The 26,398-nt window shown below is 36.7% G+C and overlaps 1 protein-coding gene across 1 annotated transcript in view; it reads right to left on the bottom strand.

Moving 5' to 3' along the window:
* The window catches only part of TMEFF2 (transmembrane protein with EGF like and two follistatin like domains 2), a gene marked incomplete at its 5' end in the record, with an annotated part of 250,373 nt that overhangs the window by 114,026 nt on the left and 109,949 nt on the right, over nt 1-26,398 (bottom strand). The window contains one exon of the mRNA XM_008061457.2: nt 3,724-3,820. Within this exon, the coding sequence (XP_008059648.2) occupies nt 3,724-3,820 (97 nt within the window). The remainder of the gene's footprint in view (nt 1-3,723; nt 3,821-26,398) is intronic.

The raw sequence follows: 26,398 nt of genomic DNA on the forward strand, positions 1-26,398 counted from the left end.
TCAAATATCACCTGATTCAGTGACCATCCTGTCACCTGGTTCTACAGTGAGATCACTCCCCTACTGCTTCCTATCTTACTTTATAGCCTCATTCATTCCATGCCTATTTAATTTCGTTTATTGCTTGATTCTTGTGTCCTTCAGTTGTTTCCATCCACCCTTCATGGCCGTAACTAAATACGACATGTTAACATACACAGGCATTTATGCAAATGAAAATCAATGCACTTATCATTTCAGCACCACTCCTTATTGCTTACATCGAATATTTAAACGCATTCCATCTGAACGCTCCCAACTTTCCTTCTTGCCTTGGAAGTCTAACGATATTCTTGGCTCCCTGCCCCTCAGCCCTTTAATCCTCACAGCCGCCATCACTTAGCCCCCATCTGGAGGATCAGACTTGCTCCATGCTTCGGAACTAATCACGTGCCCAGCCTGGGGGCATACAAGATATCCTAGCCAAGAGCTAACTGATTCAGCGTCCAGTCAGCTCTGCTGCTGGTTCCATTCTGACTTTGTAGTTCAGTCCCCACATCTAGGCAGTGCTTCTTCTAACCCTGGTGACCCAGGCTTGGCTTGCTACACCAGTTCCAAAATCCAGCCAGTTTCCTGTTTCAGTTTTTGATTAGTTTTTCTGATGAATGGATACCCAACTCCTCTGTGACTGAGGTTCTGCCTCGTTCTTCTCTTTGTCACCTTGGTAACTTAACTTTGTCTGAACTCCCTGCCATGACTGGTCCCCATGGTGAACTGTTGAGTCTCTTGGATGCTACTAGCCTGTCCCGTATCTCCTTGTGTCACCTTCATACCATGGACCTGAACATTTGCAAGAATACTGGGAGGAACTTGGCCTGCTTGGACATTTTCCATTGCCAACTACAGCCATCAACCTGTCACCAGCTCTTATCCTACAAACCTTGAGATTCACTACAGAGAGATCTGGCTATCTCATTGTTCCAAATGTGGCAGGAAAGACATACAATTTTAATGGCATTTTGTGTTGAACTGTTATGCTAACTTCACTAGTCCTCTCCCTCATCTCTTCCTCTTGGTCTTGACACTTAAACACTAAAGCTTGATTATCTCTTTGTAAAGTAAAATAATAATAGAATCTGCCTCTTATGGTTATCTTAAAGATAATAGAGAAAAAGTGTATACAAATGAATGAAACGCGTAGTAAACAACCAATAATTTTTAGTAGCCATTGTAATCTCATGTCTTAAATCTTTGTACTTGGAAAGTGGGGCTATGTCACTTAAAGAGCGCTCATTAAATAGATAAGACTATAGGGGAATAAAAATTCTTTACAAATTAGGAACTCATAAAATTGCGAATGTGAAATAATTGACAAGATAGTTAAAAGCTTGAAAAATGATGTTGAATTACAGATGCAGTCACCAGCAAAGATTAGACACAAGATATTTTAAGAATACATTTCCTATTTGTGTGTATTAATCTTATGACTACACAGGAACACTGAAGCATTTAGAAAGAAGAGATTCTGTAAATCAGTCATTTATTTTACAGTAGTAGTTCTGTGATCATTGGGGAGTTGTAGAAAAATAAAATTTCAAGCTCCGCCTCTCTGAAATTCTTTTTCATTAAATCTGGAGTGGAAATAATTAACTGTTATGCTTAAAAACTTCCTAAAGTAATTCTGGTGATCTCCCAAGATGGAAACCATAAATTCATCAGTCATCAAGACACCCAGGATGCCTTTAAGAAAATGCATTTGTTTACCATAAAATGGTCAAAGTAGTTCGCAGACTTCCTGGTAGCTCCTAGCTGCCCACTGGCTAGAAGTATTTGAAAGGTATGAAAACTCTACTGCTGCCTGCTTTAGAAGTGGATGACTATTTCACTTGACTATTCAACGGCCGTGTTATCTTATAAGTACCCAGTTTGTTTACCCTAAGAATCCTAGTTTTCTCAGATGGAATCTTCACCTTAAAAAAATACTTTAAGTGCCCAGTTTCTCTACTGCCAAAATTATCCTGTCTTAATTTTTGTTTTCTTCACTTCCCTTAGATTAACTTCCTCCTCTACTCAAAAAATAATTAAAATGACTGTTAACTGTTTTAGGCAAATACAGTGTGTATATTGAAGAAAATAAAAGGCATCTGGGTGATTTCCTGAATGGTGTGAAATGTGTGCCAAAGTGGGGAGGAGAGAGAGGGAGAAGATGGAAAGAAGGAGGTGGAGGGGGAGAAAAAGAAGAAGAAGAGGATGAGAGAAGAAGCAAAGAGGAGGAGAAAGAAGAGGAGGAGGAAGGGGACAAAGAGAAGCAGGAGGAAGAAGAGAAGGATGAGAAGGAGAAGGAGAAAAGAAAGGAAGGAAGGAGGAAGGAAGGAAGGAAGGAAAGAAGGAAAAAAAGAAAGAAAGAAAGAAAGAAAGAAGGAAAGCAGAGCAGGAAGACAGGAAGGAGGAGAAGGAGAAAAAGAAGAAAGAGGACGAGAAGGTGGAGGAGGAGAAAGAAGACAGTAGAAAAAGAAGAGGAGGAGAAAGAACAGGAGGAGCAGGAGGGAAGGAGGAGGAAGAGGAGGAAGGAGGATACAAAGAAGAAAAGAAAAAGAAGAGCAGGAGAAGGAGGGGAGAGGAGAAAGGAGAAGGAGAAATAAGAGAACAAGAAGGACAAGAAGGAGGAGGAAGAGGAGGAGAAGAGGAGGAGGAGAGGATCAAGAAGAAGAAGAGGAAAAAGAAGAAGAGGAAGAAGAAGGAGAAGGAGGAGTGATCATCAAGAGCAGGAGGAGGAGGAGGAGAAACAGAGGAGGAGGAGGAGGAGAGGAGAAGAAGGCAAAAAGAAGGCAAAAAGAAGGCGGCAAAAATGTTGGCATCCATTCAAAAGACAAAATATTATTCATTATTTGTTCAACACTTGCTTATAGAAGGAGCTGAGTATTACCTGGGGAAGGGGAGAAGCTGATCCTAGAGGTGCAGCCCAGAGATTGCTGTTTGTTCACCCTTCTTACCTAATCGAGCCTGGGTGTGCACAGGCATACCCCAACTTGTGTCTCTGCAGTTCACCATCTTAGAAGTGAGACTAGCAACTGCTATGATCTGAATGCTGGTGTCCCTCCAAAATTCATATTCTGCAATTGTAACCCCCATGGTGATAGTATTAGAAGGTGGGATCTTGGAGAGGTGATTAGGTAATGAGTGGTGGAGAGGTCCAACCAGGAATGCTTCCTTGTTCTGCCTGCCATGTGAGGCTACGGTGACAAGAAGGTTGTTGCATGAGGAAGCAGTCCTTATCAGACACTAAATTGCTGAAGCCTTCATCTTGGAATTCTCAGCCTTCAGAAAGGTGAGAACAAATTTCTGTTGCTTCTCAGCTACTCGGTTTATGGTATTTTGTTATATCAGCTCAAACAGATTAAGACCATTCATTGTCTCCTGATGATGCTTCTTGACAGAGACAGTCTAGCAATAACATTTTTTTCCCCTCTGCATCTTAACACTGACAGTTTTTGGAGCCCTCAGAGTGATATCTTAGTGTTCCTTATCAAGTAATGCCATGGATGGCTGCCTGGCTGGCCCACGCTTAATCCGGTTTCAGGAATCCCTTGCAGTTATTATAGTCCTTGTTTTTTTATTTCTTTGGAAACTGGATGTGAAAATAAAAATGTGAACAATGTTTTCTTTTGGAGAATGGTTGATGGAATAAAAAAGAAAGTAGCCATTATCATTATTTTGCCTAAAAGAATACAAAGAGTAGATTACCAGACATCCTCAGCGTCTTCATCACATTCTGCACCAAACTGACAAATGTCACAGGTGGATGTCTCCTTTTGACTAGTTTCTCCAGAGCCTTCGTGGACTGTAGGGAAGAAAAGACAAAACAAACACAAGGAATTCAGGTATGTGTGCAGAACCTCACCAACTCTGACAATTTTACAGTAAAACTGCTCCTATCTCAATGAATCAATTTGCCATTAGAGCTTCATGAGAAGATCACGCAACTCTCTTCATCCTCCAATTAAGGACAACACTACCAATAATATGACACTCACTGGTACATAATGCTCATTTTTTTCTTTTTACATGCAAAAACAAAACAAGAAACACAAGGGCTTGCTGGATTATCAAAATGTCTTGCCTAATAAATAGACCGTATGAAAGAGTTATTTAATTGAAAGGGATTTAGACTGCTACCTTCATAGAGGAAAAATCTAGTGTCTGTCTTATAAAAAATACTTAGCTTTCAAATTCATAAATTAAATTACATAGTTTTTCATTCAAAGAAAATTTCTTGTATAATTTTAAAAAATTAGTTGGACAGCCCTGATTTATTAGATATATCCACTTTTTTCCTCAAACTTTTAAGAACTTGTAAGAAAAAATATGCTGACTATAAGTTTTTTTAAAAATAGCTTTTAGGGTTGTTTTTTACTACAATTTCTTGACTTTTACATAAATATGGTATAGAGCTAACCATAGAGATTTCCTCTGAGAGAGTTATGAACATATGTTCTATTAAAAAAATTAATAAGTAACTGATGATATTATTGATATAGGTCCTTTTTCTCCCCAAGTTACAGGTATAAAAATAGGCAATATATAACCTAATTATAAAATTAGCCTTTCAAAATCAGAATACAATAGTGTCAATGGTGAAACATTTCTAGTGTTTTGAGTATAAGGACTCAGCAGCATTTGGGATTATAAATTATTGTTCACTCAGTTAAAATGTAGAACTATTTTATTTAAAAATAAAAAAATAGTGACCAACTAACTACCACATAAATAATGTTATTCCATGAACAGATCATACACTTGGAAACAGATGTTTAAATCAAGAGAATCTTAAAAAAGTGCACTTGTGCCAAAGTTCACACATTTTCAGTAGAAAAAGAACAAAGAATTCAGTACAGCATTGGTTCCTGTCTTTAAGAATATTTTTAACAACAACAACAAAAAACATTAACATTCACCCTCAACCAGTCAAATCCAATCTTACTTATGTTTTTTAATATGGTATTTTCTCATTATTTTTTCTTTGTTTATTAACAAGAAAGTGTTAACTATGTACCAAAGCAAAGATCTTTATTTCTTGTTTTTCTTTAGCTTACTGCTGTGCAGACGAGTGATTTGATTTACCAAAAAAAGCATAAGACATCTTTAGGAGAGTTCTCTGTTTCATAGCTCTTCCAGGAAAGATGGATATATATATATATTTTTCTAAAACAACACATTTTTTTCTTATGCTTGATAATCTACGCTTACATTTTTTTAAAGTTATGAACTGAACAGGTCAATATTGCAAAAATATTGATGGCACTGTTTTCTATTTGGAGGTCTTAAAAAGGGGTTTTATCTCCCTGAGAGAAGGACTTTTAGACTCTGATAAAATAGACAGCACTTATCCACTCTGTTACTTTAATCCAAGCAAGACCATTAGAGTGGACCAGGGGAATAAGACAGAAGCCGGGTCTTCCCTCAGGGGAGACTGAGCAGCTGAGGTCGATCTCTTTATTACTTTCTTATTATTAATGCAACACAGAAGCTGCTAATGGGAGAAAGCCTTTTAGTGTTAGCAAGATTAGCAACTTCCAGACTCAAACTTCTCATCACTGAAGAAACATCCTAACACAGGGGGAAGGTTCATGATGAACAGTGATAGCCACTCTGGGTAGACCCATTTTCCTTAGCAGGTGAGATTCTTGGTTAGGGACCAACTGGACGTCATCCAGGGGTGAATTCTGCTATCTCCAGCAGGACTAATAATAATATTTCTACCCAAAGTCAAGTTACATTTCTAAAAAAGGGCAGTTATTGGTAGAATGGAGAGGTCTGGAAATTCTCCAAGAAGAAGTAAATTCAGAAAAAGCAGTGGTGATAACCCCATCAATAAATAATCATATACCTTTATATGAAGTCAGTCTCAATGAAAAACAAAAGGAAATCTTTCCAAATTACTGGAAGCCCAGATTTGCACCTTTGCAGTAAACAAATAAGCAAAAACAAAATCAGTGTACAACCTTCATTTAACCCTGTAGATTAATTAGTGGTCCTTAATTAGGGTTGAGTTGATGCCCTGGTGGTTTCATCTGAAGGTTTCTGAAGTTCCTTCACCACCTTCCCACTCTGGCCCCGAACTGGACTCCATGCTAGTACTATACATTGATGTATCTGCTGAATCCAGTTCGAACTTACTATCATGCCTCCTGTATTTCTTACAGTTTTCTTGACCTGTTATACTATTTCTGAAAACAGCAGAATATAATGCTCAAAAACAAAGTTAATCAGCATAACCCATTTTGTTAAATAAGTTAAAATGAACATTCAGTGATATACAGTCATCCCTTTGAATCTACTGGTTCCCCATCTGCAGAGTCAACCCATTGCAAATCAAATATTTAGAAGAAAAAAAAAACAATAAAGATAAAACAACAATGATAAAAAATAAATGAAAATTACAGTATAATAACTTTTCACATAGCACCTGCATTGTATTAGTTATTATATGTAATCTAGAAGTGATTTAAAGCATACGTAAGGATGTATGTAGGTTATACGCAAATACTATGCCATTTTAATTCAAGGACTTGAGCATCCATTCACAGATTTTGGTATTCAAAGGAGTCTTGGACCCAATTTTTCTCAGATACTGAGGGACAAGTTTACTCAGAACTGATGGGTAACCTGAATCAATTTTGAGGAGTGCAAATCAAGACACACAGAACGACTCAGTCATCTCAAAAAGTTCTCTAGATAGGCAAAAGAGTGATCTGATCGTTATTACCATGGAATAATTTCAACTATTCTAGAACATCACATCAATGGACTCATACAATAACACAATAACTCGTAGGCTTTTTTTGTGTTGTTTCCTTCACTCAAAATGATAGTTTTTGAAATCAAGTAGTTACATGCATTAGTAGTTTATATCTTTTTATTGTTTGGTATTCCATTGAATGAACTACCACAATTTACTTCTCTTATGGAAGGATACCTGCATTGTTTCCAGTTTCTGACTGGAAATTATAATTATGTATTTATGAATAAAGTCGATAGAAATATTCTTGTAAAAGAGTTTTTGTGCACATATGTTTTTGTTTCTCTTGAAAAAACTACCTAGCAGTAGAATTATTAAGTCTTAAGGTAAAGCTTATTATTGCTGGTGGTATAAGTAATAAAATTTGTTGTTTTATTCTCCACTCGCATAAATTTTTAGTATCTTTTGGATATAAATCTATCATCAGATACATGTGTTGCAATATTTTTTTGACAGTGATAGCCTTGTATTCCTGAAAAAAGTCAAACTTCATCATTGTATACACACTTTTAAAATATACTACTGGATTCCATTTGCTAATATTTTATCAAGCATCTTTGTATCTATGTTCATGAGATATACTGGTTATAATTTTCTTTCTTATATTTTTCATGCTTACTTCTAGTATGAGAGTTAAAATGGCTTCATGATATAAGCACTTCTGCCCATCGCTATGGAAGAATTTGTATAGCATTCATAACCTTTTTTTCTTCATATGTTTGTTCTAATTAACCAGAGAAACTATCTGGTCCTGGAATGTTTCTTTTTTAAGTTGTTCAATTACAAATTTGATTTCTTTATACAAGACAATTTCATTTTTCTATTTTATTGATTTATTTTATTATTGTGATTATTTCCTAGTACTACATACTTAGGATTTTGTTTATTATTTTTCTAGTTTACTAAAATAGAAGCAAAAGTGTTTGACTTTATACTTTTCTTATTTTCTCATATAGATACCAAAATCTAAAAATTGCCTTCTAAAGATTGCTTTAGCTGAATTCCACAAATATTTATATGTTGTGCTTTCATGTATTCTTATTCAATATATATTATAACCTTTGAGATTACTTCTCTTACTCATAAATTACTTAGCAGTGTGTTTTTATAACATCTGGAGGTTTCAAAAAATATATTATTTAATTCATCTTTAATTTATTAAATTTACTGATTTAATTTATCATGGTTAGAGATCATACTGCTTACTTTATAAACCTTTGAAATGCATTGAAACTTGCTTTGTGGTCCAAGATACTCTCTATCTTCTTGAATATTCCCATGTGTACCTTAGAAGCTGTAGCTTGCTCTTGTGTGGAATAATTTTCTATCAATGTTAATTAGTTTAAGTTGATGGTTAGTGTTGTTCAAATCATCCATAACTGTACTTATTTTTGTTTTATCTATTACTGAGAAAAGAGTACTAAAAACTATATTAGTGACAGTAAATTTTCTTACAGTTCTCTTTTGTTTTGCCATTTTTTTTTTTGTCGTGTATTTGGAAGCTTTGAGCTTTGATATTGGGTACATAAATGTTTAGCAGTTTTATATCTTCTTGATTAAGTGATCCTCTTATCACTATGAAATGTCCCTTCAGACTCTCTGGTAACACTATTCATCTTGAAGTCTACTTTATTCTGATTTACATATTGCCTCACCAATTTTCTTTTGCTTATAGTTTCTATCCTTTTACTTTCAACTTATTTGTTTTCTTATATTTAAAGTGTGTGTCTCATAAACAACATATGGGTGGGTCTTGCTTTTAAAAATATAGTCTGGATATATCTGCATTTATTCAGGATGTTTATAGTCCATTTACTTAGTTATTGATATGTTTGGTTTTAAGTCCACCAACTTGGCGTTTAATTCATTTTGAACAATTTTGTGTGTGCCTCTGTTTTTCTGTCTGTCTTTTGTGTGTGTCAAATATTCTATGATATTCATTTTACTTTATATCTAACAATTTTGGACAGGGAAGATTATATTTCTTTGCTGTTTTTTTGGTTGCTTTAAGAATTACAATATGCATCTTTACATTATTCTACTCTATTACTTCATGAAAAGTTTAATAACTTTATGACAATATATTTCTAATTACTATATTCTAATATTTACAATCTTATTGTCATACATTTTATTTCTACCCAAAACTTATGCTCCTTTAAAAAATAATTTTTACTTCATACAACCATCCTATTCTTTTTGTAATTCTAAAGGCAAAAGCCAGAGATTTCAGTACTAATGAAGACCCTTGTCAATCACTGCTAAATGACCTGACTTCTGACCTGTATTTGCTTTAACTTTTTAAAGACATCTACCACAGTACCACATTCTCCATGGAAAACACTCTTGGCATATGACACTTAGAATACACTGTATTCTTTTTCCCCATTATTTTTTCTCTTTTTCTGATTAAAAAATTACATGTTTCTTGGCATATCCACATGACTATGGTTCCATGATATCACCCTTGGCCTTGTGACAAGTTTTTGCCGTTGAAATGTGAGTGGAATTGAGAGAGTTCTGAATAGAAGTTATTAAAAAAAGCCATCATGTGGATTTCTATTTTCTTGCCTTTTCTCTCTGCATAACAAAGATGCATTCCAAAATATGGGCTGCTTCTTCAATCAGTTCCATAATGAGAAGCTATACAGAGTGAAGCCACAGTTGACCACAGTTGAAGCAAGGAATATGCCATTGATGTTTAAGCCTTTGACATTTTGAGGTCATTTGTAACTGTAGCCTTACCTAGTAAAAGCTGACTAATAAACTATAGATTACCGTTATTCATAAATTCTAAGGATATTTTCACATCATGTTCTAGTTTCCAAATTTTGGTTGCTTTACTTAACTACACAATCCAATATGCGCTTTTAATTTTCTCCAAATCTGTCTTCAAACTTTGTCATAACTTATTTCTAAGTAGTATTTATTCTATAATAGTTAAGGCATGTTTCCTCTATGATATTTTGAGCTTCTCTCAACATAACACTATCTTTTCTAGTCTATATATGATTCCAAGCTTCTTCTCCATGTAGCTCTAGTACATCTCTTTGACTGACATCCATGATGTCTCATTTAAATTAAGCACAGTATAAACATTAAATATCTTATAAACGTGTATAAATAGGAACCCCCACATACATCAAGTCTGAAATAAAGTAGATGGTCTGTGAAACTCTCAGATTATATCAACAAAGAAGAATGAGACTTCTAGATTTAAAATATGACCTGTAAATACTAATTCTGCACTCATTTAAATTATCACAAAGTTGAGAAAAGAAATTTTACACAAATTTTATGCAGATCTTAGTCTAACTTTTTTCAGAATTTAGAATGTAGCTTTTTACTTCTATTTTAGAGTCAATATCTGTCTAGTGGGCAGTGTTTTTTTCTTTTCTGTCATGGTAATTTTTTAAAAAAATTTAAAGATGGGGGTACAATTCAGGGTTAGGTATATAAGTGGTCATTGTACAAGTGAAGTTTGGACCTCCCATTGGTCCTAACTTTGCCTGGTTTGGGTTCAGGTACCCTTATTAGAAGAATGAGAAGTAAATCTTGGTAGACTTTTACTTTTTCTACTTTAATTATATAGATACAGGAATGATCAGTAATTGCATTCAACATATCTTTTGTAACTGAACTTTGTTTATCAAATTAAGAACAGCAATTTTTCTTTTTGAATACATTACATCAATTACTGTCTCATTATCACCAAAAAGAGGAACTGTGGATTTACTTTCCAATAAAGGACTTGTTCAGCTTAAAGAAAATGTTAAATCAAAACTCTCCCTTCCATTCTTTAATTTGCACAACTTGTCTATTTTGCATCTTGTATGCCAGTTTTTCCTCCATCTGTTTCTCCCATGTGAGTAAGTTGTATTTAGGTGACGGAAGCTGCTGATGGTTCCTAGAGACACAGACAATTCTAAGCTGCTGTTTTCGAGTGACAGTCATGTTTTCTTTTACATTTTCCAACTTCTCCCTAGAAACCCCAAAATGACTTTAAAGAAAAATAAGAACAAAACAACATTTTCCTTTTTTAACGTATTATAATGTGATAATATTTGTCATATGAGTCACAGTTATACTGTTACATTGCATTACTGAAATGTGAAAACAAGGGAAGTGACATTTTGGTTTGCTATTTATGAAACTAAACAGATTAATACTGTATATGCATCATTGCCATGATGCAGTAACATGTGTTTAGATTTTAGGGAGATTTTCCTTCTTTTTAATTAAAAAATAATATATCCCCACTGATAATTTATTAATTTTTAATTGATTTAAATGTCAACAACTAAAGGAAGTTTGAAATGACACTTAAACATAATGGTTTAAAATCCTTTAAAACAAAACACTTTAAAAGTCCAAAAGTCAACTTTATGACTGAGCAAAATGTAGTTTCATATTAAATACTTCAAAAGAAGAGATCATTACAGAAAATTTAATTTTTCATAATTAAGCCAGTTTGCTAGAGCTTGACAAAGCTTCTCTAGAAATCATATATAATTTATCTTTTGCATGACAGTAAAAAATAATTTAAGAGATTAATATAAAGTCACTATGTTGAAGCTTAATTTTATTGTAATCATTTAAACCTGATTGATTTTACTTAGTCCTGTTTGAGTTACAACTAAAGATATTCAGTTGATTTTTAAAAAAAGGAAGAGAGAAATGAAATCAGGAAAGAAGGAAAGAAGGAAGGAAGGAAGGAAGGAAGGAAGAGGGGAAGGAAACTTGATATCATTTATAGCAAAAATTTTTTAGAGCAAGTCACTATGCCCGACTTCATGAAACTATATCATATTAATAATATGATAATTATAAGCAAACATAGTTTTATTATTCCCAGGATAATTTATTTAAATATTTCTATGCATATTCATGTAAATGGTTTTTAATGTTTTCCTTATTATATGTCTAAAAGATGAGACATTTATTTTTTATTGGTAAATGATAATATTGGTTTGAGCTACTATCGGGTAAGTATCAGTTGGCGAGAAGACAGGGAGGTTACTAAGTGGAAATAGCTCACGTAGGCTATACTTTTGCACAGTTTTGCTGATCAGGAAAACAGAGAAAGAAGCATTAAGCGAATTAGAATGTAGGGTCAAGAGAGACATTTTTATGGAAGGGTGGTGTTGAGGCATCATTGTATGCAGAGAAAAAGAAAGATAGACAGGAGAGAAAAGGTATAGCAGCCAAGTCGTAGAAAAAGGGGCTGGGTTTAGTCCCGAGTGTGGTGGTTGGTCTTAAAAGCAGGACCATTCTTCTCCTGCAGAAAGATGAATGACAGAGTACATGTAGAGAGGAGGCACCCCTGACAAGGCAAGACGAGGCAGATCTTCTCTGGGTGTGTTCATTTTCTTTGTTGTATTCACACTTGAGGAGGTCATCAGTTGAGGTGATGTGCAAGGAAAAACAGAAAAGATGTTCACTCTTTGCAGGAGGGTGAGCGTGAATAAAGAAAGACCAAAGTCTTTTTAATAAGTCTTTCTTCCATTGATTTTCTGTTTGCCAATGTTGTGCTTAATTCTTCTAACTGGTACTCTTAGAATGAACAAAAATATCACTTTATTACCTTACATTTCTCTATGTCTTCAATACATGGCATTTGGTTTTGATAATTTCAAGGTATTTTGTGATAGAGCAAGTTTCACCAGAACCATCAAATAAAGACTTAATTGTCAATGGAGTTAGTTATAATTTACTTAACATTTGCTTTGGTAGATGGACCTCACAATCTAGTAAAAAGTTACATACATGTCATGTTCTGTCCTGAATATACTCCCAATTCATTGCCACTGTGGTAGTTTGGATCTTTATCACATCTTGCCTTAACTGTAAAGTAACCTTCTAACTAGCCGATCTCTGTGATTGCAAACTTGCCTGTCTTAAACATATGTCTCGTGAACCTTACTGAAATGAAAATTTGATCATACCACTTAAAACCGAAAATGACATGAAGTAATCTAAAGGCAGTCACATCTTGACAAAATTCAGAACTTGTGCTAGGAGAACTACATGTGAGCTGTCCAGAGTCTTTCTTTACTTGTAAAATAAGATGCCTGCCCTGCATGACTCATAGGCTGTAGTGCAGGATTAATAGGAGGATGTGTGAAAGTGCTCTGCACCCTGTAAATTGATCTGCCACCCTAAGGAGTTATCATTAAGAAAGTGTTAAAGGTGAAGGAAAGTCATTCCTTGGAGGAAGTCCATGGCTAAGCCTCTCAAATGTGAATGTTGGGTCCTGTAAGTGACCTTATAATGATACTGAAATAGAAACTTGAGTAGCAGGAGGAAAATAAGAAACACAAAACAACATAGCAAAAATAGAGAAATAAAAATACTATGGAACCTACAGAAGAAGTCTTGCCCTCAAATTTTCAAATTAGTTTGAGGAAGATGCAGGTAAGAAGCAGATGAGAAATCTCTGGTCAATGTCTTCAGAAACTGTCCTCAGCTCTAGGCTCTTTGTTTAGTGCACTGGGCCTTGAAACAAAGAAAGTAATATTTTCTCTTTTCTTATTAATGAAGACACAAATGAAATAAGGGCTTCATCCTTTTCTTTCTGAGATTTACCTACTATGGTTGTTCATTTTTGCTGTAAGCCTGAAACATAATCCAACTAAGTCTGACTTCCAAGTCCAGGTAAACCTTAAAGATGAAATTTTATTTTTTATTTTTTTGAGTCGAAGTACCACTCCATCACCCAGACTGGAGGACAGTGACACGCTCCCGGCCACCGCAGCCTCGACCCCCCGGGCTCCGGTGATCCTTCCACCTCAGCCTTCCAAGTAGCAGGAACTACAGGTGCATGCTACCACGCCTGGCTAATTTTTGATTTATTGTAGAGACGAGGTCTCGCCAATTTGCCTGGTCGGGTCTCGAACCCGCGGGCTCAGGTACTTCACTCGCCTCGGACTCCCAAAGTGCTGGGATTACAGACTGAGCCACAGAGCCGGGACAAAGATGAAAATTTAAAAGATCAAGGCTTGTTTAAATATATAACTTATTTGGCATAAATAGATCAATGAAGTAAAAGAATAGCAGTAATAAACATGCCGATTTTGAGTGGTCACAACATGTTATAAAATCGGTAGTTATAGCAATATTTAAAAAAATTATCTGCAGTATTTTCCAAACTAGTTTTGCTATTTAAGGCCCAGCCCATATTTTTTGTAATTACAATAATAACCAAAGTATTAGGAATAATGACAGAGCCAGAATTCAGTGATTGTGATGAGTTTTCTCTAAAACTCTTTTGCTCCATCTTGCAACACTTTCTTTGACTGCCTGCTTGTCTCTTACAGATACCCTATTTCATCTACACAACGTCCCTTCTGCTATTGGCTCTGGTTGCCCCAGCCTTGTGGCTCTTGTAAATTTCCCTTTCTGCTTACAACTGTCCCTCAGGCTCTGGTTTCAAATCTGTAATCTATGGTCTACTCCCTATACCTCTCTCAGAAGAACTCTTTCAGGATGGTCCATCTTGAAATCTGCCCCCACTAGCAGCCCTGTAAGGTCCCTAGGTCCCTAAGTTTCATTCCCTTCTAGAGAAAGTGCTTTCATATACATTACTTTAAATCAACACACAGACAAAATAAAACAAGGAAAAACAATGTATTCTTAAAAGTGTAAGGAAAGGTCAGAGTTATTTTATTTAAGGTGTGAAAGATGGTACAACTATCCTCCACAAAATGGGAAAAAAAGAAAAAAAAAAACCACAAAATAAAGCAAAGCCCACAAAATGGTCTAAGAAAGCTGAAGTGCTGGAACAGGTTAGAAATGGACTTAGAGTTAATCAATGCCTACTTACAGAACCATTAGCTCAGTGTAAAGCTATAAAGTAAAAAGAATAAATATTTGTGGAAAAGACACCTAGACTTAAACTATATGGTGGGAGGACCCCAAAAGCCTGGAATTATCTTTTGGAGGGTGGGCCCCTTGTAATACACTCAGAATTTGTTCCTCTGGATTAAACAGTCAATGAAAGTTTTTTTTTCTGGAAGTTTTGAGAAGACTGTGTCATGATTTGCAGAAGAAACATCCCAAGGTGTAAAAAGAAAAGGTAACTGATTCTTCCACTATGACAACATACTTGCCTACACAGCACGAAGTGTTCAGCAGTTTTTTGACCCCAAATGGCATGAGCTCTGTTGCCTCACCCTTCTTATTCCCCCTATCTTGCCCAGAGTGAATTTTTGTTTATTTCCCAGGATGAGAAAAGTCCTTGAAGGTAAATACTTTGCCCATGTGGAAGAGGTGAAACAAAAAACGGCAGAAGTACTAAAAGGCATCAACGTTACTGAGTTCAAAATCTGTTTTGAGCAGTAGAGAAAGTATCTTGATAGACGTATTGTATCAAATGCAGAGTACTTTGAAGGTGCCTGACATTTAAACACATAAGAATAAATATATAATTTTTTATAAATAAATTCTGGTTTGGGGGGGTGTCCCCTTGTGTATCTTCAAGTTTTGAAGAAAACTGTAATTGGCATAAACCATCTAGATTTAGGTTTAACAAGCACTGTAGCTTATTGCTTTTGTTCAATGATTGTTTAAAAAAGTATAATACTAAATAAAATATATGCTAAAATTTTCAGGCCTAAAATATGATTTTGATTTGTGACAGAATAAAGGCATATTTTTAAATATAATAATCCCAAGAAGGAAACATTTTAAAAGGTTGAAGCATTTGTCTTACTATAACATCGTGGGTAAAATGATGGAATTAATGACATTTTAAAAAAAATATATTTTTGTAGAGCTTTACTGTTGTTCATATAATATAACACTGTGGCCTGAGTTTAGAAGTCAGTGAAGTACTTCTAATGACTATAAAATACTGATTAATAAACACATTTTAGTAGTCCTTTAAAAATATAAATCTGATTAATATGCCAATCTGTTTAGTTCAGAGGCTTTCAAGATGAAAATTTGCAGACCTTTGAAGACTTTGTATTCACAATCTTTCATGGTTTGCTACTGCCCAACCTTCACCTTCACCTCTTGCCCCCTGGCATGCTCTTTATGCTACAACTGCACCTGTCACTGTGCCAGGTATTCACACATGCTGTTAACTCTGTCTATAAGGGCACATATCCTCCTGCCTCCCGGTGACTTGGACTCTTTTTTTTTGAGTTGGAGCCCTACTCCGTTGCCTAGACTGGAGGGCAGTGGCACGCTCCTGGCCACCGCAGCCTCGACCTGGTGGGCTCCGGCGATCCTTCTGCCTCAGCCTTCCAAGTAACTGGAAGTACAGGCACGTGCTACCACACCTGGCTAATTTTTGATTTATTGTAGAGACGAGGTCTCGCCAAGTTGCCCGGGCGGGTCTCGAACCCACAGGCTCAGGCAATCCACTCACCTCGGCCTCCCAAAGCATGGGATTACAGGCTGAGCTACCGAGTCCGGCCGACTCAGACTCTAACCTGAAGTTCAGCTGTGGCATCACACCACTCAGGACAGACATCCTTGCCTTCCTCCCTGTTCTTCTGTCCTTGTGTTGGGATCTTGGATTCTGCCCCCTACATTCTTAGTTATTATCACATTCTAGAACTTGGATTAATTTTCTAATTCTCTTATTGTTCTAGGCATTCTTCAAGATCATGTAATATGAATCATTTGCTTTTATAGCCCTCCTAGCACAGGAATGCTAAGAAGTAGCAGTCAGAGAGGGGAATTTCAGAATTTCAGACCTTCAGATCACAGCGGTTTCACATAATAACAAGGTGTAACTACACTTCCAGATGGTTCAACTGGAGTTGAGGAATCTGAGGCACTAGGGAACCAGTGTTGAGAAGAAAGATCAGTTAACTTTAGTTACTAAAGCAGTGTGCTCAATGTCCGGGCGCAGGGCAAGCCTGCATTTCCCGAATGCCCCATGGCTGACTGGGCCACATAATGTATTCTGAGTAGTGGGTCACTCAGTGGAAGTGACACAGGTCACTTCAGGTGAGCGTTTTATGGCAGGTTGGAGACCCTCAAGTGCATCTTTTCTCCACTATGTGAAGGGTGCTTAGAGGGCAAGAGAGGAAGCCAAATGAGAAGGCTATGGCAGAGAGAGAGGGAAACGTGTAAAATATGGTTTGTAACTTGAAAAGAGAATGAATGGACAAGGTGCATTGATGGACTGGGAACATGTAAGCCAATGTACCAGTTTCCATCTGTCTAGGTCCCAGGATGATGGCAGGAGGGATCCAGCCGCCCCAACTAGCATCTTGCCCAGTCAACTGCAGGGAACCAGGAGTAAGAGTGAGAAATACACCTGGTTACTTTTAAACCACTATGTTTTAAGGGTGTTTGATACTACTGCTTTACTTTACCTAACCTAGTATAACCTGAGTACACGGGGGGGATGAGACTAAGAGGTGCAGATGCAATTCGTTGGGTTGTACCATATTCACCAGCAGCTCTCAAATGCCCAGTTACCTGAGGATTGCCCTGGAAAAGAGTACAGTCATCCCTTGGTGTCCAGGACCCTGGCGGATACCAGAATCCACAAATGCTCAAGTCCGTTATATAAAATGGCATAGTATTTATATATAACCTATGTATATCTTCCTGCATACTTCAAATCATCTCTAGATTATTGATAATACTACAATGTAAATGCCATGTAAATGGTTGTTGCAGAGTATAGTTGAGGGAATAAGGACAAGTAAAAAACAGTTCACTTATGTTCAGTACAGATGCACCATGCTCTCCTTTTTATTTCAAATCTTTTCCATCCTTGGTGGGTTGAATCCATGGATGTGAAACCCACGGATACAAAAGGCCAACTGAATATGAAAATGAGTCATGCTCTGAGTCACTGAGGAGAGTGGTAGTGCTGGGGGTTTTGGCAGCTTACCAGGTGGTACAGGCAAATAGCACGAGCTCCAAATAAGAAGCAGCTCATTGAGTGATAATTGCCAGATTGCATCGAGGGTGGTTTGAAAATGACAGTAGGAAGCAAGAAATAAATAGTTTCCTAGCCTCATGCGAGAGAGCCAAGAGAGCAGAGTAGACATAGGTAAGTGTGGAGGGGTGTTGCTGTCTAGTCGAGGAGAAGGCAGGAGGAAATTGCAGGGCTAGGTGTACAAATGTTTATTATGTAGGTACCCTTGTTGATGAAGTGTGCCCCCCTCCCCTGGCAGTTTCCTAGTACTGGCAATACCGCCCCTCACTCCTCCTTGGCAGTTTTCAGCTACTGTCAATCCATTTTTATAGTATTATGATAATTGTTCAAGGTCTGCTTATGAGTCAGAACATGTGGTACTCAGTTCTTTATTTCTGTGATAAATTACTCAGTATTATAGACTCTAAGTCCATCCAAATTGCTGTGAAGTTCATAATTTTGTCCTTCTTTATGGCTGTGCAATATTCCATCATGTATATGCACCACATTTTAAAATTCATTCCTCTTTCAATGGGCAGCATGACTGGTTTGATGTTTTTGCTTTTGCGAATAATGCTGCAATAAAAATGCGTGTGCAGGTATCTTTTTCACAGAGTGATTTGAGTTCCCCCGGGTATATTCCCAGTAGGGGGATTGAGGGTCATGTGGAAGGTCTATCTTTCTTTTTTTTTGAATTGGAGTCTCACTGTCACCCAGACTGGAGTGTAGTGGCATGCTCACGGTCACTGCAGTCTCGACCTGTTGGGCTCAGGCGATCCTTTCGCCTCAGCCTTCCAAGTAGCGGAACTACAAGAGCATGGCACCACGCCTGGCTTTTTGATTTATTGTAGAGATGAGGTCTCGCCATGTTACTCAGGCTGGTCTCTAACCTGTGGGCTTAGGCAATCCTCTCACCTCTGCCTCCCAAAGTGCTGGGATTGCAGGTGTGAGCCACCATGCCCAGCGGAAATATTTTCTAATAATCATTGGTATTTTAAAAGCTATGTTCACCTTCACATTTCTAATCACTTAAGCACTTTGACAAGATCAGATTGTGGCTGATTCAGGGTAGCCCCAAATGGAAAAACATTTTTTGCTTCCTATCTGAAAATAGTCTGTTTCTTGCCTCAATTCATCACCACACAACGTCCTGTACCACTGCTTTCAGTTTTCCTCAATGCTGCTCAATGATCCTCAATTTCTTCATGCATATTCGTAGTTTTAGATTAGATAACATGAGTAGGTTTTTCCCCCCTGAAGAATATGCAGTGTGATTCAAAGAAAATGTTAATGAAATACTTAAAATTTGTGAAATATTGATACGTAACAACTAATTTTGTCTCTATGCTGAATTACTTTTCCTTTTGTATCTAAAGCATCGTTCTTTTCATATTCAGATGTACAAGCACTGGTAATGACAGCATTTTTACATGGAAGAGATTGGGGAGGAGAAGAGACTTATACATCACTGTACATGGCAATATGTCATATCTTTACTGCACCACCTTCCGAAGAAATACTTTCCACTAACATAACACAGGTACTCCATGTGAAGAGGACTCTGCCTGGGTTAAGTTCCATGTCAGAAACACAGCTGTCTTTCATGTCGAGTTCTAGCCCTCCTCGGCTCCCATACTGCCTGACCAGCGATTCAGAGAGAAAGGTTGTTAACCACGTCTGTTGCCTACAAAGGGATTCCAAATAAGACAAGGACCCGAGCTTTACTCTGAAGAGGGTCAGACAGCTGCAGCAGTGATTTGTTTGTGTACAGATGGGCTAGTGCAAAGGAATGAAAACAATATTCAGGTGAGGAATCCCTAAATGAGGAAGCTTTGTTTGGAGGACAGCTTCTATTTTCTATCAGTCACACCTCGCAGAGTCCCAGGGCAAGGTGCATATACTACAAACAATGAAGTCTCCTTGGTGAAAACTGCTGCAGATCGAGAGAAATCTGTGGGTGGGATACAACAGCCAAGGGTTTCACTTGTATATGTATGTTTTTAAAAACAGGGCTCACATCAGTTTTAATGCAGCTGGGAATGATTTCAGCTTTATTTTTTAAAAAAATTACTTGGATTTAACTCCTATTGAAAACCAAAGAATATATATATATATATATATATATATATACATATATATATATGTCAGCAGCCCAACACTGGATTATACATAAAACTTAGTCTCAGAACTTCAGGAAAATTAAGAAGCCAGTTGCATTCTTGGCACACAGAAATGTACATTTAAAAACCTACGGGTTTGTTATGTGCATCTGTTAAATGATACAACATCCATATCTATGATTACTCCAGAGATCAAATTAGAAATATTCCTTATTTGTTGGTTTGCCTCTAAGGAAAATATAGGAAAACAAATGCTAATCAAAAGATTAATGGACTTCTCAATGTATAATACATTAACCATTCCTTTAATGAAAATAAAAATACAATAAAAATAAGGTACAGTCTAACATATTCTTGGTAAATAATGTATGGTTTTAAGGTCTTTGTCAGTATGAACTTGATTTAAGTCTGTGAATCTTTTCTGAATATTTCTACAGCTATCTAGATAGAAATATCATACATAAAAATGTTCTCTATTCCAGAACAGATGGAATTCTCGGTGGTAAAAGAAGATTTAGGTATGTCTGAAGGTTTCCTATCACCCAGCAACATAACACTCCGATGGTTCAGTGCCTGAGAGGTTCGTCTGAGATCACTCAACAAATAAATCCAGTAATTGACTGGCTAAAAGAGTGGGCGTCTTGAGTAATCTTTGTTTTTATTTCCGAACATCAAATCTTTTCTTCTAATAAGCCAGTAGAGAAGTTAATACACACTTTGGTATGGTTTATCCAAACCTGAGTATCAACCCGCCTTTGCCGCTACTAGTTCCGAGAAGGTTTGACCCACCTTAGTATTGACTATATTTAGTTTTAACATTTTAAAACACTAACTCTGAAATCTGTTCTGTTAAAGAAAAGATGGTGGCAAGAAGTCTGAAAATGTATTGAGTTTTCTGCTAAATTTCTAGGATAAATCTTATTGCAACACAGAAAATCCACTTTGGTGAGTGATCTTAAAATAACCTATAAGTATGTATTGAATGATGATTAAACTGTATTTATTTTATATATCTTTTTGGTCAATATTTGAATAATAGCAATATTTTGAATTGCTTCTATAAAAATTACAAAATAAGTCTTTTAAAAGTTAGACATGAAATGCTCTAGGTTTGTGTTGTCTAATGTGGTATCCAGTAGCTACCTGTAGTTGTTTACATTTGCATTAATTAAAAGTAAATGAAATTAAAAGTCCAGTTTCTCAGTCACACTGACTACATTTTAACTGGTAAATAGCAACACATGGCTAGTGGTCACTGTGAACCTGTCCAATAACACAGTCAATACTTCTGGACAATGCTGCTCTAGCAAGGGAATAACTCCAATACAGTGAATAACAGTATTCATGAATCAGTCTTCCCAATTCAGGACTTTTGTTTTAAAGTCTTTCAAACTGTTTATAGCAAAAGATGGAAAGACTGCCATTTTCATCTTTCCATGAGGTGGAAAGACTATTTTATCACCATCATACATGTGTGGTGTGTCTATGTATGTCACTTTTGTGTATATTGTCCCTTGATTAGTAAATAAACACAACAGAAAATTTTAATAAAAACTCATATTCTTTCTACCTCTCAAGGGCTCAAACACTGCTATCTTCTAATTTATTCTCTAAACATCTTAATGATGATCATCAACATTACTATGGCTTGAAGCTCAACAGATTAGAAGAAAAGAACGTGGCATGGAAGAACGTGACTGTGTTGAATACTTCTTTTTCCCACTAACCAAGGCCCTGGCTTCTATACTTGAAATTATATTTGTAGTTTGGATTAGCAAGCCCATCTCATCCACTGAGAGTAATTATTGTGCTTAGTGTCCAATACTGTTAACACACACTGTGTACATCCTTGCAAAATGCTTCCTGTTCATGGGGTACTGGCTCTTCCCTGCATACATTTAGATATGTGAATTTAAATGAAGACAACATGGGCCTCTTAAGCAGCATATTACTTGTAACAGGATAGATTTCATTTAGGGTGGCTAAAAATTTCCTAAAGAAGAATTACCTTCTCAACTAATACGAACTGGCCTATCATTACCAGAAGTTTGAAGAGGAAAATGAAAGCAAATGAAGGCATAGAGAGACCAAATTACACGTTCACTTCTAGAAGCTGTGATATGCTAAGAATCTGCCATTATCTTGATATTTTCGAGATAAATGGGCATCTGAATAAATAGAAACTTTCAGTCTCTGCAGCTGTCACTAACATATTTCACCCTAACTGCAAAATATTTTCTTAAATATTAGAATACACTCTGAGGATGCTAACCTCAGCTAGCAAAAGGGAGATTTTCAATTGCTAACTTCTCCAGATTAATTCAAGCAGTATGGGAGATACTGAGGAGGCATTTTCTTCTTTATGTTTTTGGCTTTGTATTTTGTACATGAAGAAGGAAGGAAGAGGGAAGAAAAGAAAGGAACGAGGGAAGGAATGAAAGGAAAGGACAAGAAAGAAAGGACAAAGGTAAGGAGCCACCTCTTTGGTTTCTCTGGGGACAAGAGTTGCTTTCTTTTGCTCCAAGCCTTAGCACTCGCAAGTACTTGGCACACAGTAGGCACTTAGGGAATATTTATTAAATAAAAGAAGGAATAAAATCACAAAATTTTGTCTGAGACAAAAAATCACTTTTCAATTACTATTTATAAATGTACAAGGGGGGAATCCCCCCAAAACAAACAATCATTTTTGGAGGGCAGGCAGTGGGAAAAGTTTCTTGGTAAGTATATTGCATCAAATGAAGAGTATTTCAAAGCTGACTGAAGTTTAAATATGTAAGAATAAGCACACCATTTTAAAATAAATAAGTTCCAGAGTTTTTGGGTCCCCCCCTTGTATATTTAGAGTTATAAACCTCCTTTACTCAAATATGTATTGCTTTGTTTTTTGTTTGTTTGTTTTGAGAAATTGATAGGCATCATTGTTCCTCCCTTCCATCCCTCCCCAGTTCTCTTTCTTCCTTTCCTGTTATCAACACAGATTTTAAAACCACTCATTGGGTACCATGCTCACCTCCTTGGGATGTGATCAGTAGAAGCTCAAACCTTACCATCATGCAACATATCTATGTAACAAACCTGCACGTGTATCCCTTGAATCTAAAATAATTTTTTAAAAAGTTAAAGTGAAAAAATCCACAAGAAACAGAGGTTTAGATTAATCAATTATATTCCTGATATCTGGGAGTGTAAACCACAAAAATATTTTCCTTGTTTATTTACTTGAAAATATATGACATGAAAGACTAGAGGGAAAACTGGAATTTGTGTTTTTAATTCAGTGATATGCACAATCTAATTTATTTATTAATTCCACCAATATTTACTGAACACCTAGCTGATGGTAATGAGGATAAAGCCATGAGCTAATTAAAGTTCCTGCCATTATGGAGATTAGAGGATTGTCAGGAAAATATTTTTAAACATGCTTGTGTAAGCCTGTGCATTGCACTCTTTGTTTTAAAAGTCAGCAAGTTTACTGATTCACTTGGTCCAATTCGCTCCCTTCCCCACCATTTTATCAGTAAGTGAAGAGAGACAGAAATTGAAGGGAGCAATTTTGCATTATTGGATGTTGATGCTGTGGAGCTCACGCTCAGGAGGTCCCACCACAGAGGGCAAAGTGGCACATGGGGGAACAGGGAGCAGCCGGAGAGGCATGGAGTCTGCGAAAGAAGAGCTGAAATGTGTAGTTAAGGTGAGAGTGAAGATCACACTCAGGGCTGGGTTTCCCCACCACACACCAATTCCTGCAATTCTCCGGATTGGGTGCTCCGAGCTTTGGTTTGACCCTCTTCCTCGTCTTTGTATTTCATTTTCTTTTTGAGAGAAATCAGGCATCAGAAAATGATACCTAAATGGTAATGTGTCAGTGTGCTGATGAGTCGGGTACGATGCTAGAGACAGATGCAGGAGAGGCGGCTGGGTGGCAGATCAAAGGCATTTCCTGACCAGAAGGTGGAAAACAGCAGTTGAGAGCTTTAGCAAATGCACTTAAGAATCTCGAGGAGCTTCTCAGGCATTTATTGCAAGCTAATTCAAACCCTTAAGGTTATGGAAGATTTTGTGAAAAGCAGCTCTTAACTGACCGACTGTCAATTAGCAAAGGAGAAAATGCCTCAAGTACTCCATTATCATGGCGATCAAATAAACGGGCTTTGATTACTATAATAACGGTAGTATAATGTATTAAAAAACTCTGGTTTTATATACGAAAATAATTCATAACTGGTGATCATCTGTAAAATCTACTGTGGAAAACTATAATTGCTTGGTGATGTTAATTTATTCTTTCCCTTTCTCAAACTTTTCAGGTGATCTATTATAATGAGAAACAATAATCATCAAGGTTTGATCATGCTAATCTAATTTTCTGGATGGCTTATTAACCTTCTAAGAATGTCTTTCTTCTACTTCTTATCATTAGATGAGGCAATAATTAGGCCAGGAATGAGGAACATCAATTATATAATAATGTTTGAGACGCTACAAAAGGTGTCATGGATACTTAGATTTATTTATTTATTATTTAGAGTTGGAGTCTCATTCTGTCACCCAGGCTGGAATACAAGGGCATGCTCATGGCCACTGCAGCCTCGACCTACTGTGCTCAGGCGATCCTTCTGCCTCAGCCTTCTAAGCAGCTGGAACTACAGGTGCACACTACCATGCCCAGCTTATTTTTTGATTTATTGTAGAGAGGAGGTCTCACCAAGTTGCCAGGGCTGGTCTCAAACCACCGAGCTCAGGCATTCCTCTCACCTCAGTCTCCCAAATGTGCTGGGATTACAGGTTTGAGCCACTGCACCCAGATTTATATTTTCAAGGTTGTTTACATTCATGCATATATACATTAATATACACATGATATATGTACATATACACTTGTATACACACATTTTCATGTATGTACATGTTTATATATGTCTATATATGTAAATACAACTTTCTGATTTCTTATAAGAAAGATTTAACAAAACTTACATATTTTAAAACATTATTATATTTTCCTAAACTAAATCTGACTCTCCCGCCCCCATATGTGTGAGCTCTAGAAATAGTGACAAGAAGCAGAAAGTGTGCCTTAAGCAGCTCATCCATTTGAACTGAATTAAAGTCCTTTAAGAAAAACAATAATTTCCAAATATGACTAAATGTAAATACTTAAGAAGAGAAAAGGTGATGACTCCAAAGCAGTGTTCATTTGTAGAAGGGCAGTGGCATGATTGAAAATTGATGGGTTCTGGATCATGGACATCTGAGTTTCACACCAGGCTGTGTCTGTAATAGTCATACGCCTTTGAGTAATCACTGAAACTGTCTGAGCCTTAGTGCTATCATCTGCAAAATGGGGATAGTAGCACCAGTTGCAGGAATGTTCCGTGATTAGATGCAACATACAAAAAGGTCTTGACATATGTAAATAACTGGCAGACCTTCAAAAAATGGTGGAAATTATTATTTCTCACCTTTCTGGATTGGGAACTGTTTCTTCACTGAATTGACTTATTGAATCTAGAATAAAAATATTTGCATTCAAACCCAGTCTCTTGTGTTTCTTTTCCTCAGAATTAATTTCAGTTGTTGGATTTGGATAGCAATAGAGAGAAAGAATTGTTACTGTGGGTGTTAGAGATATACTGCAGGAGTGCTTTTGATGTGAACCAGGAAAACATACCACTCAACCCTGCTGATTCTCTGTATCACAGATCATTTGCGGTGACTCAGGCAAAGTGCCCTCGTTAGAACTTTCTCAATGTTTCAGCTAAATCTCACTTCTACAAATGAAAAATTATATTCTATGTAATGTCGGTGTATTAATAAAAAGAAAATCATAAATTTTACCCTACTATCAACTATACCAGTTCTGACCTTAATCAGGAAAAAAATATAAATGTTTCTCAAACTTAAGAGTAGATAAGACACTCACTACTGTGACACAGTCCTGTTCTTGATAAGTGTGGCATGATTCAACCAATGATTGAGTCCCTACTTCTTTGTATTCCATTTCTATTAATGGGATATATATGCACACTGTGCCAACAGCTAGTATCCCTCAATCCATCCTCCCTTTATCACTTATCTTTCCATATATTGCATCTAATCATGGAACATCCCTGCAATCAGTACTATGATTCCCATTTTGCAGATGACAGAACTCAGATCGAGTCAGTAATTACTCAAAGGCATATGACTAGCACAGACATAACTTAGTGTGAAACTCAGATGCCCATAATCCAGAATGATCAATGTTCAGTTATGACACTGTCCTTCTAAAAATGAACAATCTTTTGGAATCATCAACCTCTCCTCTTCTTAAGTGTTTGCATTTAGTCATATTGGGAAATGACTGTGTGGAGGTCTCCATTTCAGATCTCATATTAAGAAAAGAGCTTGCCACTTAGTTGCAAAACATACAGTTAGAAGAGAGCATCTTGCTGTCAGGGCCTTCAAGCTTCACCTCAGCTTTCAAGCCTAGGTCATACTCTTCTTGGGTAACCACAGCCCAAGACTCACTGTGGGGGAACATCAGGGTCTGCGCATTTCTGCCCAGTGGAGATACTGAGTTGACCTAAACTTGCCAGATTTCCATCCTGAGCTCAAGTTGCCATGCCA

The sequence above is a fragment of the Carlito syrichta genome, unplaced genomic scaffold (assembly GCF_000164805.1).
Source record: "Carlito syrichta isolate Samal-C Ts95f unplaced genomic scaffold, Tarsius_syrichta-2.0.1 Scaffold305263, whole genome shotgun sequence".
Taxonomy (NCBI): Eukaryota; Metazoa; Chordata; class Mammalia; order Primates; family Tarsiidae; genus Carlito; species Carlito syrichta.